Consider the following 19,966-nt stretch of genomic DNA (forward strand, 5'->3'; position numbering starts at 1 on the left):
TAATTTGTGAACTCGTTAGTGTTGTAACTCCACTAAGACATGTAACTTTATAAGGTGTAACATTTTAATATTTTATGAGTTAATTATTAAAATTTTATTTAGAGAATGCTTTAACCATGGATGCAAGAACCTATATATATATTAGGGTGAAAATTTTTAATTACATATATTAAAAAATGTGATGAAAACTTAAAACTAAGAAGGACCCATTTAGGACCCAGTAAGGACCCATGGACCCGCTAGACCCAACGGATCTGGGTCTGGGTCTGAAAAATCTAGACCCAACGGATCTGGGGCGGGTCTGGGTCTGTAAAAAATAAACGGGTCTGGGTCTGGGTCCAGGTGGACCCGACCCAGACCCGCCCCATTGCCATCCCTAGCTGGAGGGGAGGATTTAGGCCTGATTACCGAGGGCCCAGGTTTGGGCCCAAACAATATGTATATATATGTATATGTATATATATATATATATATGTATATATATATATATATGTATGTATATATATATATATGTATGTATATATATATATATGTATGTATATATATATATATGTATGTATATATATATATATATATGTATATATATATATATATATATATATAGGTGAGAATGATGTTTTACATGATAAGTGAGAAAAAATATCAGCCCTTAGATAGGTTTATAAATGGTCTTGATTAAAAAGTAAAAGAAACTAATTTCCCACAACAATCACCCATCATCACGCATAACTTTTCTCTCTCCTCAGATTCTTTCTCCTTCCTCTCGTTGCTTTCGGTTATAACTTATACACATAACCTTCTTCATCACTTTTTTTTTCAAATTAAGTATATGAATTGCGACACTGAAATACAGTGTTTTTCAGCATTTAAGATTAGTTCGAGACACTCATGCAATATGGCAAGGTTAGTATTTGGGAACTATTTCAAATTTTCTCCTAGAATTTTAATTCAAGTTTACATATGAATTTCATTAAAAAATGGAATTGATTCAAAATTGCTATGATTATATTTAATTAATCATTCGAATGGTAGATTTCTCCTGTAATCACTCGAATGGTAGTATTTTTTTATCGATTTTGTTTCTCCCAACCTATGTTGTCTAATATATATTATATGGTCGAATTTGACGACAATTCGTCATTCTCCTCTTTATTTAGTTCATTTTAATTGATTCTAGATCTTTTGTTGCATATTTATAATCAGAACCTTGTTGATTGCTTGCTGATTTCTCTTTCTTATTCTTCTTTATCCTCTTCATTTATGTTCATTCCAATTGATTCTAGAACTTTTTTGTTGCCTATTTATAATCTTTGAACCTTTCTGATTGTTTTTTTTGCTGGTGTCTTCCCACCACGAATGATTGGTGAATTTTAAATTGCTCCACAAATGGGCAATATACTAAAATGCAGTCGGCTATAGTTTTCTTACTATCTTGCCAAAGCCACATTTTTTGAGTTTCGTTGACTAGTTTTTTGGAGTTTTGTTACTATCTAATGCTTTTTAGAGTTATTTTTAAATCATGTGTTTATAAAGCTTCTATGTTTGAGTTCATTATTGATCATTTCCAGTATAAATGGTTTTATTCAGTTACATACTAGTTACTTCTCATTCATTTTCTTGTCTGTTAGTCATGTTTACTTTTTAGGGAAGTTGAGTGCTAATGTGATGCATCTGACATTCTAGAAGTAGCGATGAACTTGTGATTGAGGAGTGACATATGGAACTTTCTGAATCTCTGACTCATATCGTTTTAGTTCTATCAACTCTTACTATAAGGATTATCTTTGTAATCTTCAATCCATAAGGTTTCCATTGGTTAACTACAGGGAATTGTCTTCTTGTAGTTTGTTTGTGCATATGTTTGGAAATGAAGTGTAGATTTCAGGGTCTTTAACTGATTGAACTCTGTTTAGAGTTTGGACAAGATAGTACTTCTGGGACCATAAAGATGCATACTGTCGGTCTTTCTAGATGACTTCTTCAACAACTTTTGCACCTAAAACCTATTAGCTCAAACGAAAGAGCATTGTGTTATGCATAAAATGTGGGTTCAAATACCACATAGGTTTTGAAATGGGTCTTGTTAAAAGTTAGATACCTAAACATAGAACAAAATGTTCTGTACAATTGCACTCGTTTAACTTATCGGTACAATCGAACTTTTGTTATTGTAACTCAAGCTAGTGTAATTTATTTTTACTTTTACCAACTCATTAGATAAGGTGAAAATTACATCTTAAAAGTTGCTCAAGATCGTTAAAGAAAGCATATCAAATAATAAAAGCTTATGTGGGAGTCGAACACACATGCACACACAAAACACTTGCCAATTGAGATAACAGTTTATCAAGTTGCAAAATTTGATGAAAGGTATATAAATAGTTTTTTTGAAATTAACAAAGGTATATAAATAGTTAGAGTTACGAAAACATATAATTAGAGTCATAAGAAATAAAATTTAGAGTTATGCCAAGATTTAATTAGAGCTATAGGAAGTAAAAGTTAGAGTTACACCAACATTTGATTAGAGTTACATCAAATAGTATTTTAGAATTACGCAAACATTTAATTAGAGTTGTATAAACTAGTAGTTAGAGTTATGCCCACATTTCGTTAGAGTTGTATAAACTAGTAGTTAGAGTTATGCCCAAATTTGATTAGAGCTTTATGAATTAATTATTACTTCCTATAAACAAGTGTCTTTACTTTCAGAACTCTAATTACTATTGTATATAACTTTAAAGAAGAGTGGGTGCCACTCTAGTAATTATCTTCTACGACTTTAATGAATCTCTGCCATAACTCTAATTACTCCTTCCTATAACTCTGAACAAGTACTAACATAACTCTACTTACTAATTCATGTAACTCTAACACAAGTGCTGCTATAACTTTAACTACTACTACCGATAAATGCAAACAAGTCTTGAGAAATTCTAAACATACAATTTCATTATCACACTAATTCTTTCATTTTCATAATGCTTAGTCATATCAATTATTCAATTTCATAATGTTTATGGATTAAAAATTACTTGACCAATCTACTGAGCAACAATATTATCGACCACATTCGAACATCAGAAAAAATAAAATCTACCTAGCCACGCTTTACTACAACATTTGGGGATGACTCATAATTCAAATTCGAAACATAAGCAGTTCCTACAACTCTAAAAAACTTTTACCATAACTCTAGTTATCACTAACTATAATTTTAAACAGAAGTCGTTATAACTCTAACTAATACTATGCATAAATGTAATCAGTAACTTTAAACAAGACTTGTCGTAATTCTGAAGAAGACTTGTAGTAATACTAATTATTATTTCCTACTACTCTAGAAAAGCATCAATATGACTTATAGCTACTACTTCCTACAACCATATACAAGTGTTGCCATAAACTAATTAACTAGTACTTCCTAAAATGTAAACAAATGTTGCTAAAACTTTAACCACTACTTCTACAACTCTAGAGGAAGTATAAGTATAACTCTGGTGACTAGTTCTAAAAAGCACTATGGAATACTCGACAAAACTCTAAACAAGAATTGATATAACTTTAAAGAAGTACTACTACAACTCTAATAAGTTCTTCCTATAACTCCAAACTAATATTGTTATAACTCTAAAGAAGTACGACTACAAATCTAATTAGTTCTTCCTATAACTCTAAACAAATTTTGGTATAGTCTAATTGATTTTGATAGTTCAGAAGAGCCAAAATCACTTGAATACGAGTATACAACACACACTCAAGGGAATTGGGGAAAACAAAAACAACTCAATAAGATAATAAAAATTCAAATTCACACTTCTATTACTTGAAGAATCCAGACTAAGCAAATTAGCATACGAGAAACAGAAAACTTGAAGTGAAAAATGATCAAAGTTCATAGTACTTTTTTTGAATTTCAACCCAAAGGCACTCAAATAGTAATTGATTTTGATAGTTCATATTAAATGCTTTCTCACATGATCTTGCCTCTATATATATATATATATATATATATATATATATATATATATATATATTATATATATATATATATATATATATATATATATATATATATGTATATGAAGAATTAACGTCGCATTAAGGATTAGACTTATCATTTTTGAAACCGAATTTTCTATTTTTGGGGTGTTTACTGAACAATAGCTAAGGGTAGAAGAAGAAATTGTTTAGAGTGAGAGTGGGTAGAAGATTTAGTGGAGGAAATGGCGGTGAGAATTTTAGGTCTAAATGTTATGTTCTTCTTCCTGGTCTTCAGGGTGCTGAGAATTTTCTTTTCATAACAGGCAAAAGTTTCATAAATTTCGGGTCCTGGCGGGCGGGCGCCTTGCCTTCTCTGGCCCAGGGTCGGGTCTGCTCTCGAGATAGTTTTGTCCAAATTTTGGATCGTAACAAAAAAAAAATGGTTTGAAATTAAGTGTTTTATATAGGGCTCAAGTAAAGATTACGAGTTTTTTACTCGATTTGAAATTTTGTTTGTTTTGTATTTTTTTTTCTATTAATTTGTAGGTTTGGTATTAAGAGCTCCGAATTGGTGGTGGGCGAGTTAAATTCTGTGTATTATGGATTGAGTTGTAATATATATAGTTGGTTTAGGAATAGTTATTGATATTTCATTTGTATAATTTTGAGAATTTAGTTAAGTTTTTGGTGTAATTAAGGTGATTTTCCATTACGATTTTATTTGTTTAAGAGTTAATTGTGGTTGAATTGCGTTGAGTGTATTTCATTAGCAGTTGAAGAGTGGAGGTTGTTACATATATGTAAACTTAATTTTTTTTCAGAATATCTTTTTGTAGAAAGGAGCTCCGGCCATAAATGAAATAGTCATGCCAAAAAAGGCTTTAACAATCTGAAGAAATTAAGTTTAAATTGTAAATAGTGACAATATTAATGATGGCAAGATTATTTTGGTTTTAACTATCTTTTCTGTACTACTTATTTAAAAATAACTATCTTTATTAATGTTCTTTAGTATAACATCTTTTATGTTCCTAAATTGCTAGATTTGAAGCTTGTGCAATGCAATATGTTATAGTTTAACGTGTAAAAATAACATTTTGAAGCAAATTTTTTTTATTAACAGCAAGTAGTAATAGAAGTAGAGAATAAGCACCTTTTACAGTTATTACTTATTAGAAAAACAAGTTTTATGTGTTTTGCACTAACCAAGTGTCGAGCGTGTATTTCTCATCGTCATTGTACCGTTCACTATGCATGAAGAAGAAAAACCCTCGTCTATTTCACCATCACAATAATACCTTATCATGGGGGAAAACATACTATAAGGTTTGTCCTCGTCAATAAAAAGAAAAAGAAATAGTTAAACATGAAATACACTCATATATGAATCAACAAATTAAAAAGAGTATGTAAACAAAATAAAATTAAATATTACATTGGAAAAGCCAAAAAAAAAAAAAAAAAAAAAAAAAAAAAAAAAACTAATGTTATCGCACATGTTACCAAGCATCAACTATCATGCCTTCTTTTTCGTAATAAATATATCTCAAGTTTCTCCTCCAAATTATTGCCAATTCCATAAATTATATATAAGAATCATGTTATTTGGTGTAACTTACGTTAGCATATCCTTACGGTCGCTGTATACTGTTGCGCTTGGATCTACTATCTGCGAGGGTGTTCGGCGATGAGACGAGCTCTGATGAGATTTTCCAATGGTTATATGAGGTGATGGATAGATCGAAGATGGGTGTTGGGATGTCATAGTCCCTATACACTCGTAAGAAGAAAGATTATTGCTAGTAGAAACCTCAAACAGAACTGATTTACTAGATTCAATTAGAAATTGATGAGATTTATAGGTTGAGCGAAATATGTCGACCAAAAGAGGGTACTGTTGGAGAGCGAAAAGAGCAACGGGAATTGAAGCAAACAAGGCGACAGGAAGAGGCGCCCATTTGACTCCCCTATCTAAAGTCATGTAAAATGTAGCAGTAAAGGCTACCATCATAGTCGCAATCGAAAGAAACAGTAAGGTTAACCCCATCATGAGCTTGAGAGGTAGCGAGATGAGGAAGTCGCTCTCTGCATAACGTGAAGTGAGAATGGACAAAAACATTAGTACAGAAGCTGTAGAGGTGAACAACGATACAGCATTCGATAGAGCGAATACAACAAAAGATGCTCTTGTCATGAGGTTAGGACTTCCTTCACTGTCAACACCTCCGGGTAGCTGGAAGGCAGCTGAGAAAACCACGGTAGCTATAAGAGTAGCAACGAGGGCACACGACTCAGCAGTCTTCTTCATCCATTCTTCTCCTTTTGCTCTTAGTTCTTCGTGTTCTTCACTGAATAAGGAATGAGGTGTTTTAAGGTCCTTATTTTCAGCTTCAGCATACTCCGTGCTCACTACCTTCTTTACTGCCTACAAAAACAGGAGATAAAATCTTCATTCCGTGAATTTCAGTGACATATATATTAGGATGAAGATGTATTACATTTGTGATTTGGCCAGAGTAATGATGTACCTTGAACCATTGTATCTCACGTTGCATCTGCAAAGCTGCTCCTGAAACACAATTCAGCCGGTGGGTAGGTGCCAACTTGCAAGCCAAATGCAACATGTTATTTCCGTTGTCATCTTTGTATGTAGCTATTAAGTCTTTAATTGCTCCTATCTCATAAATGAGCTTAAAGATCTCCTCATGGCGGTGAATTATGGCAATGTGGAATATGGAATGCCTATTTTCGTCTACTTTCCATATTAGATCAGGATAAGATCGAATTAGTGTCGTTAAAAATTCGACCTTTCCCCATTTAGCTGCAACAAAGAGTAGTCGCCAAGGATCTCCAATTAGCTTGGATATATCCTCGCTCTTCAGTTTAATGACTTCATCCCATAGGTTTTGTGTTAGTTGAAGGAAACCTGGTGGCTCTATGCTTATATCTTGATCTGTGCTACTCCCTAAAACAAATATAGAACAACAACTGATTTATCCACTTCGATAGTATTTAGCTTAATACTAATTACCCTTCAATTTCGCAGGCTGTTAAAAAAGGTAGCAGTGATAATCAATTTTGTAAGGAAAGTCTCAAGTTAATGTCCAAGAAAATGCAACTCTATCCCCAAATATGTTTCCTATTTAAATTTTAACCACTCATTCCCACGTTTAGAGATGTTATTTTCGGGTGTGAAATCTATAGACAAACACATATTAAGATATATAAAAGTATTATTATTGTATATCACCAAGAAAATTAAAATCATTACTATAGACATTATAAGGTGATTATCTTGCAAATTTATTACTCTTTCCACCCCCTCAAAAAAAAGTGTAACAAAAATGGGACGGAGAAAATTTGCACAAAACCACCTTAAGTTTTCACTTATTTAGAAACTTCTACTTTTATGTTTTTTTTTTTCCTAACTTTCCAGCTAAAGTTTACAAAACCTTTATAAACTCCCACCACTTAAAATATTTTTGCCAAACTCCGTTAGTGGTGGGACCCACACCAGTTATTTCTTTTGTTTTCCCCTCCAAACTACTCACTTTCCCTTTTTATATAAGAGAATTTCCCTTTTCACCCTTTGATCCTTCACCTATATCTTATCAGAAGGAGGTCTGCACCCTTTGTTGCTTGTGTTGTTGGAGGGAAATTCTCTTATATAAGAAGGTGGAAGTCAGTTGTTTGGAGGAAAAACAAAAGAAATAACTGATGTGGGTCCCACCAGGCCACCACTAATGGAGTTTGACAAAATTCGTTAAATGGTGGGAGTTTATAAAGGTTTTGTAAAGTTTAGGTGGAAATTTAGGGAAAAAAACATAAAGGTGGGAGTTTCTAAATAAGTGAAAACTTAAGGTGGTTTTGTGCACATTTTCCTATAATTTATACCATTATAGACCCTTGTTACCACCTAGAACTCTCTGTAGATTATACGCAGGTCTCGTTTTTTCTTTTAGCAAACTTACATCCCATTGTATACACCTCTTCCACATGCTCATCTGATAAGAAACAGGCTTTTTCTGAGCCAAGACATGCAATGCTGTCTCTTCATTTTCGTCTCGAAGATAGGCCAAATATTTGTGCTCGTTTAGAATGTGCAATGCCACATCTGCATGACAAAAAGTTAGAGGTCAAGAAGTAAGAACGAGCAGTTGCCCTCATATAATGTGCTAATGAGTAGACTAGGTTGGAGGAGGAGAGGAACTGTCCGAACTCCGAGCCTTGGGTGTAACCTACGGTTGAACAGCCAAATTTGGAATATATATGTTTTCTGAATTTTCATTCTTTTTTTTTTCTGGAATATATATGTTTTATGTCCAACCTAACATAGCATATAAGATTTAAGATTTGGCTGAATTACCGTAGAGATCACTGTCAATCGAGCTAGTTAGTAATCCAATGCGATCTTGGTCTGTAATTTGGCTATCATCAGTAACATTAAGAAGGTACCATACCATTTGACGGTGACCTAGCAAGACTGCCATGTAAAGCGGGGTCATCCCTTGACTTCCCCGGATGTTTGGCAACTCTTTGTTCTTCTCCACCATCGCTTGGGCAATCTCAACAACTCCAGAAACGGCGGCGAAACACAGTGCTGTGTTTTGGACACTGTTAGCCAGTGCTAGAGATTCAATGGACATGATACCTACGAGCTTCTTAACGAGCTCAACATGCTTTGCTGCCGCGGCAATATGCAGTAGTGTCTCGCCACCCTTGGTGATCTGTTTACAAATCCAAGATGGGTTCTCAAAATGTATCATGTTTATAGTTGACCAATCGGCTTTCAAGGCTGCTTGGTATAGTCTCACTCCATATTTCAAGAATTCTTCGCTTGTTTTGTCTACCAATAATACAAGTATAACAACCAGATGGAAAATTATTGTTAAAGCAGTCAAAGTGGATATAGTAAGGGGTCTCTATGGCTAAAGTTTAGTCAAAATTTTAAGCATGTTTTGAACACTCATCAGCGAATGGAAAACCAACATTACAATGGAAATGAAACAAGTCTTATAGATATGAAATTACCAGGTCTTGGATCAGTACGAGAAGACGGAGTCCCGATAGGCGTCATTGGTGGCGGTAAAGGTTGAAGTGTTGGTAGAACTAGAGGCGGAGGCCGAGTTCGATGGATCCTTTCTCGGATTTGAGTTGTTGTATCTTGACTTGATTCTGCATTTCCACCTACACATATGCCAAAGATTTACTTCACAATAATCTTTCGATATACAGGTTGTTGAGACTAGATTTTAAGATGGTTTAGTAATTGCAATATTGCATTTGTGAGTATAAAGAAAACTACATAACTCGATGACTCGATCAGAAGTAGACAGCATATATTCTCTGTAAGTGCTTAGTTTGGTAAGTGCTGATGAATGTGAATAACTATGATGCCATTCTATGTTTTTTGCAAGAGAAATCCCGTGTAAAGTAATGCTTTGTGATTCTAAAACATTAATATCTCTTCATTAATTTCATTACCATTTAGTACCACCTTAAAAATTGTATTCTAATAGAAATAAAAAAAAAAGAAATATACATCTATTTGGGATGAAATTGCCAAAACTACTAAGGACATTCACATGATTTTTTTTGGTCTCTATAAAAGTACACCAAAGTTAAGTAGCATGATACGATCACATATTAATGCTTAGGGGAATTTTTATCGTACACCTAAGTGTACTATGAGTATGGTACATTCAAGGCTCTAAATGAGCATAATCACATAATAGATAGAGCTGCACATGAACAAATGAGCAGAAAATTGTCTTGGGTATACCATATATAATGGACACTCGGATATGATGAAGGTACTCTGCCTACTAGTGATTGATTGCGCGCTATAAGTGTAAAGTAAGTCAACCTAGCAAAAATTTGAGTTGGCAACGGATTGAACATGGTTAAAAGTAATTCCTAAAAGCTCGATGCCATATGATTAAAGCGACTATATTCAAAACTATTTCGTTGCCATTTTTTCATCTAATCAAATGTTTTTGTCAATTGGTCTATAAGTTTGGTTTACTTGTGGCTAACTCTAGCATCAAATTATCTAGTTGTTCCTACAGATGTCAACAAATATAATTGCTGAAAATAATAACAAATTATAAACATTGGTTCCTAACAATGGCAACAGACTGTTAATACTTTTTTTTTTTTTTGAACAATTTGACTAATCCACAATATACAAAAAAAATCAACAAATAGAATGACTTGTACATCTTAATAAAATGCACACAATATTAAGATATAGACAAAGTGCGAAATGGATTATATTTTAATTGTAAATTTCGATTTGATAAAAGAGAATACAATATTTTTTATTATTATTATTGGTAAATCACGGGGTTCCTTGATTAGGAGGTGGTGGATGTCTGGATGAGGTGATATTTCTTTATTACTATTTTATAATTTTCAACATGGATATGGAGTATTGTGGTAGAGTGAGAAATAAAAAAAAAAAATCATTGATCCATGCCAAAAATATAGTTAGATGAGTGAAAGAATATATCTTTGAAATTCGCAATAGAGAGTTGAACCTCTCTGTCGAAAAAAAAAAATTGTATCTCGTAGCCTATATACAAGGGTGAAGCGAATTTAAGCATAAGCAATCAAGGTTATTTCCTCCAAGACTGGATAGTTTGCCAATACTAGTTAAAAAGAAATTGAAAGTTAGCTGAAACTGATAATTAGGTAGTAGCTCAAATTAATAAGATACATAATTAACTTAATTATTTGACAAAATTAGTTATTTTATTGATAAATTATTTTGATAAAAATGAGTTGTTTTCAAAATTTTAGAGAGGTTTTTCAAAATTCCAGCTACCTAATTGAAAATTTTAAAATTTAAATTTATTAATTTTAGTTATTTTAACCACCTAAAATTTTATTTTAGGTACTTTCGAAGACTACTAATTATTTTAACACCCAAAATATTCTAACACCTTATCATTTAAGGTACCTAAAATGCTTTCCTGAATATAGCCCAATTAGTTATCATAACTTAAAGATGGTTGAAAAGAACAAATCCACGTAACTATATTTTTTTCTGACAGGAAATGTTCAAATCAATTTTCATCGAATGACTATTCATCTCATCTATTTTATTTTCATGCGACTAGTGTTGCTGTTAAATTAGAATGACAATAGTATTTCATAAATCAAAGTACATATAAAGAATGATTATATATTTTTTGAATCAAGCATATCAAGCAATACTACAAAGTCGAATATAACATTGTCTTACCATAGTTTATAGAAAGATGAGGGTAACTTTTCGCCTTAAAGAGGTCCCTTAGGATAGAAGTGACTCTAATAAGGTAAAAAATGACCAATTATCTAAAATAGACATTTTCAACTTAAAATGAGATCTTTTAAAGGTAAGAGTAAGCCTTTTTTATGATACTAATTTTATAGTAAACAATCTTCCACACACAACTTACACCTATTTCTTGAATCATACATATCAGGGGATGATTGATCGCTTCAATCATAGATATCAAGAGGATCTTTTGAGATGTTTGCTCACTAGAATTTTAAAATAAATATGATTATCTCTATTATATAAGAGAAGGAATGTCAAAAATTAAAATCGGCACTCAAAGAAAACTACACCTATTTTGCCCCCTTCCCTTTCTAAATTACAAAAGAAATGTCAAAATTAAAATCGGCACTCAAAGAAAACTACCGAAAATTAATTTACATCACTCATTCACAAATCACTTAAAAAAATAAACTTTACAAATCACTCATACAATTGAGAAAATACGTATAAAAATCACGCAAATCACTCAAATAATAGGAAACTTTATTAAAACTTAAAATTAACATACTTACTAAAACTAATAACCTAGAACGTCAATACATACAAAACATTTACAAAAATTTACTTACAAATCACTATTCTCAAGAACCATTCACAATTAATGGTGGGTCATGATAAAAAATAGAGGTGTATTTGTAGTGAAATCAGAATTTAGAAGTTAGACAAGGAAAAAAATTATTTACTTTTTTATAGTGTTTCCTATATATAATGAAACTTTTACATATATTTGGACCTATCTTTTTCTATTATATAATAGCGATTAATTATCAAGGTAAAAAGGTTTATGTAAAATATCATTCAAGAATTAAAGTACAACATATCTCTATTATATAAGGGAAGGGGAGAGCTATGGTGTCCCCGAATGAAGAGACTATGTTACCCCCTTCCCATTCTAAATTACAAATTCACTTACAAATCAAAGGGGCTTAAACAAAAATACCAAAAATATAATTATAACAATCACTCACAAGTCAACTAAAATCATAAAATTGCATAATTTACTTATGCAAATCATTAAAATGAGAAAACTTTACAAAAACTTAAAAATTCACTTACAAACTACAACATATGAAAAAATTGACTTGAAATCAAAGTGTTCACTTTCTTTACAATTTATGAAGTATTGTACTTAATTCAAAAATCAACTAAAAAATTATAATATTAGAAATCATAAATAAATTCAATAAAAATTTCAGTTCATAGAATTTAACTTTGAAAAAAAAAAAAAAAGAATGGTGTGAGACTTAAGTGACATAAACTAAACCAATCAAATTTTGCAACTAAAAACAATTATACTTCGTATGTCTAAGTTCAAATTTTGACTTTTATGCCGAAGAAAATCGAGTTTATGGTTTGAAAAAAATTCAAGCACGCATCGTGTGCAAAAAATTCTAGTAATACTTATAGTACAAGGAATAGATAACTGAAATTTGTACCATTTATTTTTATACTAGATAGTATTATATATTCAGCCTTTTTTTTTTTTGGAGTAATTTATATATTAGCTTGTGATTTTCTTGGGTTTGAAACTAAGAATATTTTTCCTCCGTTTCATTTTAATCTACACACTTACACTTTCATGCATGCCAATGCAAAATTTTAAGGACATATATTTTTAGTTTTGTATCTGTAAAAATTTCAAAAAGCACATATTAATAAAATACATGTTATGATAAATTTAACAAGATCCCACATGACTATATTTTCATCCGCGTATAAATCACAAATGATGGTCAAAGTAAAATTTGTGAATAGCGTAAAATATCAAAGTGTAATAATCAAAATGAAATGGAGAGAATATGAACTTAGAATATGTTAGCTAGAAGTGATGATAAGATTACGAAGTCTAGCTGTAGAATTATACTAGAATCATTCATGTCAAGAGATATATACTTCCCCCATTATGTTTTAATTGCAAAATTTTGACTATTTCCCTAATTAATTTCACCATTTGATATTTTATAATGATATAAGCGTAATTCAAAATATAGTCATGTATCTTATTTGATTCCTTTCAATTTCTATTTTTTTACTATCTCATTTGCACAATTTTAAAAATATATAATTATATATATTATTAATGGTCAAAATTTTGACTTAACCAGTGTGAAAACTCAAATTTTGCAATTAAAAAAAGAAGGGATATATGTATATATATATATATATATATATATATATATATATTATATATATATATATATATACATATATATATACATATACATATACATACATACACATATATAACTGAGTTCATATGAGAATGCATACTTACATGAGAAATGAGAATAAATTATTACGCGCTATAACTCTTATGAATAAGTGATGTAACTCTAATGAAAAAGCGATATAACTCCAAAAAAAAGAATATTAGGAAAAAATTCAAAAAAGATTTTTTTTTTGGGCTCCAATTTTGTTAAGGGGTATAACTCTAATAAACAAGTGTTGTAACTCTCACCCAATCGTGTGGTTAAGATTCATTCTCATTTCTCATGTAAGGAGCATTCTCATGTGATCTTACCCCTATATATATGAGAATGCCTCCTTACATGAGAAATAAGAATGAACGTCAACGACACAATTGGATTAGAGTTACAACACTTGTTCACTAGTAGAATAAATGCTTATTGCTACGACTATTAAGTGGCTATTGTGGCGGTTTTGGCCGTGCACAACTAAGGAGGCATCAATAGGTAATTAAACTATTGTTGGGTTTTTAACCGCAGCAATATTACAACGTATTGTTGCGATTCCTAGAGAAAACCGCAGCAATATGTTTATTTTTATTAAAAAAATACAATGTATTGTTGCGGTCTTAGGCGCAAACCGCAACAATATTACATAATAATAAATTACAAATCATCAACTCAAATTTAAATCTAAGAGTGAAACTAGAATGATTTCAACCAAAGTTCCAACATCAAAATGTAACAATTCCAACAGCTTGAGAAGCATAATTCAGAATTCTAAATCTAAAAATGAAAAAAGACAATGTCTAAAATTCAGAAATTTGAAATTAAAAAATATATAATTCAGATCTGAATATGGAACCTGACCATGTGTAGTAGCGAAATTCGGTGTTTTGGGCAGCAACAAAGCCGACGTGAGCGGCGTGGTCGGCGTGGGTGACAGAGCACAAAAAGATGCGATGACCGGCATGTTTCGGGCGAGAAACAACAAACCCACCAACGCCATATCAGCAAGAAGAGAGAGAACATAATTGAGAGATTTCGCAAACCCATCGGCGCCATCAGCGAGGAGAGAGAGAGAAGATGACGGCGCCATCAGCGAGAAGAGGGAGAGAAGATGATTGAGAGGAATTTCGCAAACTCACCGCCGTCATCAGCGAGAAGAGAGAAATTCCTTGTCGAAAGACCATTAGCCACCGACGCCATTGATTTCTTGTCGAACAACGACCCACCGGCGAAGGGAGAATTGATTAGAGGGTGAGAGGAAGAGAGAAGATGAAGGGAGGAGAGTAGAAGAGAGAGAGAGATGAGGATTGAGGAGGCGTGAAACTGAATGAGAGGAAGAGAGGAGGAGAGAGAGAGAAATGAGGATTGAGGAGGCGTGAAGCGTGAAACTCATGGGGTGAGATGAGGTGTAAAACCCTAGTTTTTAATATATTAAATTTAAAAGCATATTGCTGCGTTTTTTGTAGAACCGCAACAATATGTTTAAATAATATTTTTAAATTATTTTAATATATTGATATGGTTCTTGCCAAAAACCGTAGCAATATCTTTGGTCAAATAGTAAAAAAGTTTCAAATTTTTTTTGTTGAAACCATATTGCTGCGGTTTCTGGCCGAAATCGCAGCAATATGGTTATTTTATATTTTTTCCTTTTCTTTTTACGTGATATATTGCTGCATATGGGTAAAACCGCAACAATATAACCATATCAATAAGCAATTATTCTACTAGTAGTTCATTAGAGTTATACCTTGTATCTGCTTAATTGAATTGCGATGTTCATAAGAGGGTTTCATGGAATCAGGATATTGAAGGTAATAATTGCGAAATTCACGTAGAGGTAAATTATGAAAACAACCTGAATTATGTTCCTATGCTTGTAATTGAATGGGATGGTGTACAAGGTGAAATTCAATTTTAGCAAAAACAGATTGTATGTTATATTTTGTGGGCTAGCCCACCTCAAAATATAAAGGAGAGATTTTTGCGTAGAATTTAGGATAAATCTGGCATTGATATAATTTCTATCATTGGGAATGGAGTGTATGTGGTTAGATTTACTAATTAGGAATATTAGGAGTGAATTTTGGCTAAGAAATGCAAATTATTTGATAGAAAGCCTATAATTGTTCAACCATGGAAGGCTAATGTTGACTGGAGTATTAAGTTTGTTGACAAGGTTTTTATTAGGATTGAATTGTATGGATCAGACCTGAAATATTGGGGTGATAAAAGTTTGAGTAAGATTATAAGTAGCATCGTAAAGTTTGTGAGAGTGGATAAGATCACACAGGAGAAATTAAACCCTTTTTTTTGCAAGAATTTTAGTTGAAGTCCATGTGGATCAAGGTTTGCCTGAAATGATCCATTTCTTAAATGAGAAAGGAATTGTTATTGACCATAAGGTATATTATGCTTGGAAACTCATTAAGTGCAATTGCTATAATGGGTATGGGTACAGTCAGGAGTAATGTGTTAAGTCTGAGAACTTTAAAAAAGTGTGGGTGGTGAAGACTACAACTGGTAGTATTAACCCTGTTGCTACTCCAGCAAAGATAGTGCAGGCTGGTGAGAAGGATTTTAGGCAAACTGTGGTGAAACAAATTGGGGATATCCAGAGACCTTATACTAGGGTGACTACTACACTAGTAAACAATATGTTTAATGCTTTGACTGAGGCTACTACAGAGGAGTTGTTTAATGAAATTAATCAACACGATGGGAATGAAATAGGGGATAAGATGCAGGGGTTAGAGGCCCCTTAGAGCCATGGATAAAATCATGGTATTGAACACCAGGGGGCTTAATAGGGGTAAGAAACAATTAGAAGTGAAGAAGTTCATGTCAACTCATCAAGTTGCTCTTTTTGGTCTCCTGGAAACTAAGGTCAAGATTCCAAATTTGGGGAATCTTTACCAAAACCTATGCTTAGGGTGGTGTTTTACATAGTAGTTGGGGAAGTATTGTTATAGCTTGGCTTCCAGGTGCTTTTAGTGTTTTCATTGAAATGATTACAGCTCAAATGGTGCATTTGAAGGTAGATCTAGTGGGTCCTGCCTCTTGGTTTTAATGTACAAAAGACTTGATTTGTGGAATTCTATTTTGAATGTGCATATTGATCATCCTTGGGGTATTCTTCGTGATTTCAATGTGGTCCTGAACTTGGATGAACGTATTGGGTCCCTTGTTAGAATGCATGAAGTTAGGGATTCAGAGATTGTGTGGCTCATTGTGGTTTGGTTGACATTAAGCAAGCTGGTAGGTTTTTCACTTGGACCAACAAGCAAGAAGGAGATAATCGAGTTTTCTCTAAACTGGACATGGTTATAGCTAATGGTTCATGGTTAAGATAAGTTTGAGAATGTTGTGATCACCTTTCTCCCTAAAGGGGAGTATGATCACTACCCTGGGGTGCTTTATGTCCACCAGGAAGTGGGGGGTAAAAGACCTTTCAAATTCTTCAACATGTGGGTGAATGGTGAGGGTTTCCTGGGTATGGTGAAAAATGGTCAGTAGAGACAAGTGAGAGGTTGTTTGATGTTTCAAATCACTCAGAAGCTTAGAATGCTAAAAGTGGAATTGAAAAAGATGAATCAGAGAGTTTTCTAAGATATCTAGGCTCAGGCCTTGCAAGCTTATAATCAAATGGTTATAGCTCAGAACCAAGCTCATCTTCATATGAGCGAGAGATGTTGATGTAATTGCTACTCAAAAGCTTGCAACTGAACAATATAAGCAGGCCCAGGGGAGATATTTATGTTTCTTTAAACAAAAAACCAAGGAAAAGGATTGATCAAGGTGATGACAATACTAAATTGTTTCACAAATCCATTGAAGCAAGGAGGTAGATAAATAGGGTATATGTAATTCAAGATAGCAATGGTGCATGGCAGACAGAGGACCAGCTGGTTAAAGGTGCATTTGTCAGTTTTATCAGGGTTTAGTTGGAGAGAAGTTGGTGGATAGATGTGCAATTAAGCATCAACTTATTACTGAAGGTGTTGTGATGTCTACTAAGCAACAATTGCTTCTGAATTGCACTTTTACGAGGGACGATGTCAAGAGGGTTATGCTTTCTATACGAAATGAGAAAGCACCTCGTATGGATGGGTTTAACAGCTTATTCTTCAAGCATTGGTGGGAGATTATTGTGGGGGATGAGGTAGCTAATTGTTAGATTTTATCTTACTGGAAATTACTCAAGGTTGCTAATGTCACGTCAATAACTCTTGTGCCTAAGGTCAAAATTTCTACTTATGTTAGTGACTATAGACCTATCTTATGCTGCTCAACTATATACAACTGTATCACTAAGCTAGTTCGTGAGAAGCTCAAACTGGTGTTACCTAGCATTATCTCTCAAAATCAGGGGGGCTTTTGTAGCCAATAGAACCATTTTGCACAATGTGTTACTTTGCCAGGATGTTGTTAAGATATACGAGGCCAAGCAGAAGCAAATATATTTTCTTATGAATATTGACATACAAAAAGCATACAACACAATCAGTTGGGAGTTCCTGGAGGAAATCTTGCTCATCTGAGGCTTCCCTAGAAGATTTATAGATTTGGTTATGGTATGTGTGAAGTGTCCCGCTTTGTCTTTGATAATTAATGGTCGTCCCACTGGATGTTTTTAGCTCTAAGAGAGGGATTAGACAGGATGACACTAGTGGAAAAAACCTTATATGTCACTTTGTATGAGATGCGGTTTCTGTAAAACCACATCCGAAGATGAACACAAAAATGGGAGGGAAATTTGGCAAACATAATTGGATGCGGTCCTTAAAAAAGCACATCATATTTTAAATCTGATGCGGTTTTTAGTGAATTTGATGCGGTTCACTGGACCGCATCCGAAAAGCGTTCCATGAAACAACATGCGCGACCCAAATGCTTCATTCACTTAAACTTAAAGCCCAAATTCCACCTCATTTCGTCTTAAAATCTGAGGCGGCCCATTCTCTTCCCTCTCTCCTCTATTCATTTCGTCACTCCTCAATCCCTAACTATACACCTCTCTTACATACCCCCCATTCTCTTCCCTCTCTCTCTCTTCTTCTCAGCCACTTCCTGAAACCTTAACTCCCTCATATCTACTCTTCCCTCACCTCTCTACCTCACAAAACAAATGAATCGTGAAGAAATTAGAACGAATTAAGAGCGAAGAACGAATGAAACGCAACTAAGAAGATTGAAAAAGAAGGGTGAAAATGAAGAAGAAAATGGAAAGTGATTATTGAAGACCGAAAATGAAGAAAAAATTGACGAGCGAAACGAAGAATCAAAGATACACAAGAAATTAGGTATTTTTTTCGTTTATTTTGGATTTTGTTTTTAGATTTGGTTTTGGTTTAGGTTTTTATTTTGTTTTCGTTTGATTTTTTCGTTTTAGATATAGTTTTTTTTACGTTTTTCTTTCATTTTTTAGGTTTTTTCTTTCGTTTTTGCAATTATAGTTCATTTGTAATTTACGATTTTTATTTAGTTTTTTTTTGCAATTATAGATCTAGTGTTTTTTTTTTGTAATTTTCGTTCATTTTATGTAATTTACATTTTTGGTTAGACCTAGTTCGTTTTTTTTTTCTAATTTTCCTTCAGTTTATGTAATTTTCGTTTTTTTAGTAAGATTTAGTTTTTTTATTTCGTTCATTTTCAATATTGGATCTGAAGTAATTGCGTAGATTCAATGTACTATACTAGTTTATTTTCATTATTGGTTCATTTTTCAATATTGGTTCATTTAGTTATTTCGTTCGTTTTTTGTAATTCAATGTGGTGGTCTTGTTCGTTTTCTTTCAATATTGGTTTTATTTCGTTTTTTTTGTAATTCAATGTGGTGGTCTTGTTGGTTTATTTTTAATATTGGCTTTATTTCAATGTTGGGATTTAGTTATAATACCTTGTGTGGTGCCATGGTGGTCTTGTTGGTAAAGTGCACTGCAGTTGCAGTGCTTTTTTTTAATGAATAAATGCCATAATTTGATGCGGTCATGGACCGCATCTGATGCCATAATCTGATGCGGTCATGGCCCGCATCACTTAATTTTCCTAATATGCTGCGGGTCCATCTGATGCGGACCAAAACCGCATTAGTAAGCCCAATTTTGACGCATCAGGTGGGTTTTTTCCACTAGTGTGATACCATGTCCCCCGCCCCCTCTTATTTGTGATATGTATGAAGAATTTCTCCAGGATTATGCTTTATGTTGGGAAAGAACCTGGCTTTAGTTTTCAGCCTAAGTGCAAGTCATTAGCTCTGAATCACCTATGCTTTGTAGACGATGTAAATTATTTTGCAAATGTGATTATAGATCTGCTCACCTGATGATGCAAGGGATACAATTGTTTGTTGTTACTGTAGGGCTCAAAGCTAACCCCAACAAGTCTGATTTCTATAGTTTTTGGCTCTCAAATCAGGAGTATACAAGGATTCAGGAAAGCTCAGGGTTCAAGCAAGGAAAGT

General features: G+C 33.1%; 1 protein-coding gene and 1 long non-coding RNA gene across 2 annotated transcripts; one reads left to right on the top strand and one right to left on the bottom strand.

The window, feature by feature from the left end:
- The first annotated feature begins 682 nt into the window (after positions 1–682).
- Positions 683–4,826, top strand: LOC104882951 (uncharacterized). Its single transcript, XR_788479.4, has 2 exons — positions 683–903; positions 4,308–4,826. It is a non-coding gene; the product is annotated as an uncharacterized LOC104882951 (long non-coding RNA).
- A 483-nt stretch (positions 4,827–5,309) lies between these two features.
- LOC104882966 (ankyrin repeat-containing protein NPR4) lies at positions 5,310–9,494 on the bottom strand. The gene is made up of 5 exons (XM_057391457.1): positions 9,016–9,494; positions 8,351–8,830; positions 7,924–8,098; positions 6,513–6,972; positions 5,310–6,409 (listed from the first exon to the last, which is right to left on the bottom strand). The coding sequence occupies exons 1-5, from the start codon at positions 9,059–9,061 to the stop codon at positions 5,600–5,602; spliced, it is 1,971 nt and encodes a 656-aa protein (XP_057247440.1). The 5' UTR covers positions 9,062–9,494; the 3' UTR covers positions 5,310–5,599.
- Positions 9,495–19,966: the final 10,472 nt, after the last annotated feature.

The sequence above is a fragment of the Beta vulgaris genome, chromosome 8, assembly GCF_026745355.1.
Source record: "Beta vulgaris subsp. vulgaris cultivar EL10 chromosome 8, EL10.2, whole genome shotgun sequence".
Classification (NCBI taxonomy): Eukaryota; Viridiplantae; Streptophyta; class Magnoliopsida; order Caryophyllales; family Amaranthaceae; genus Beta; species Beta vulgaris.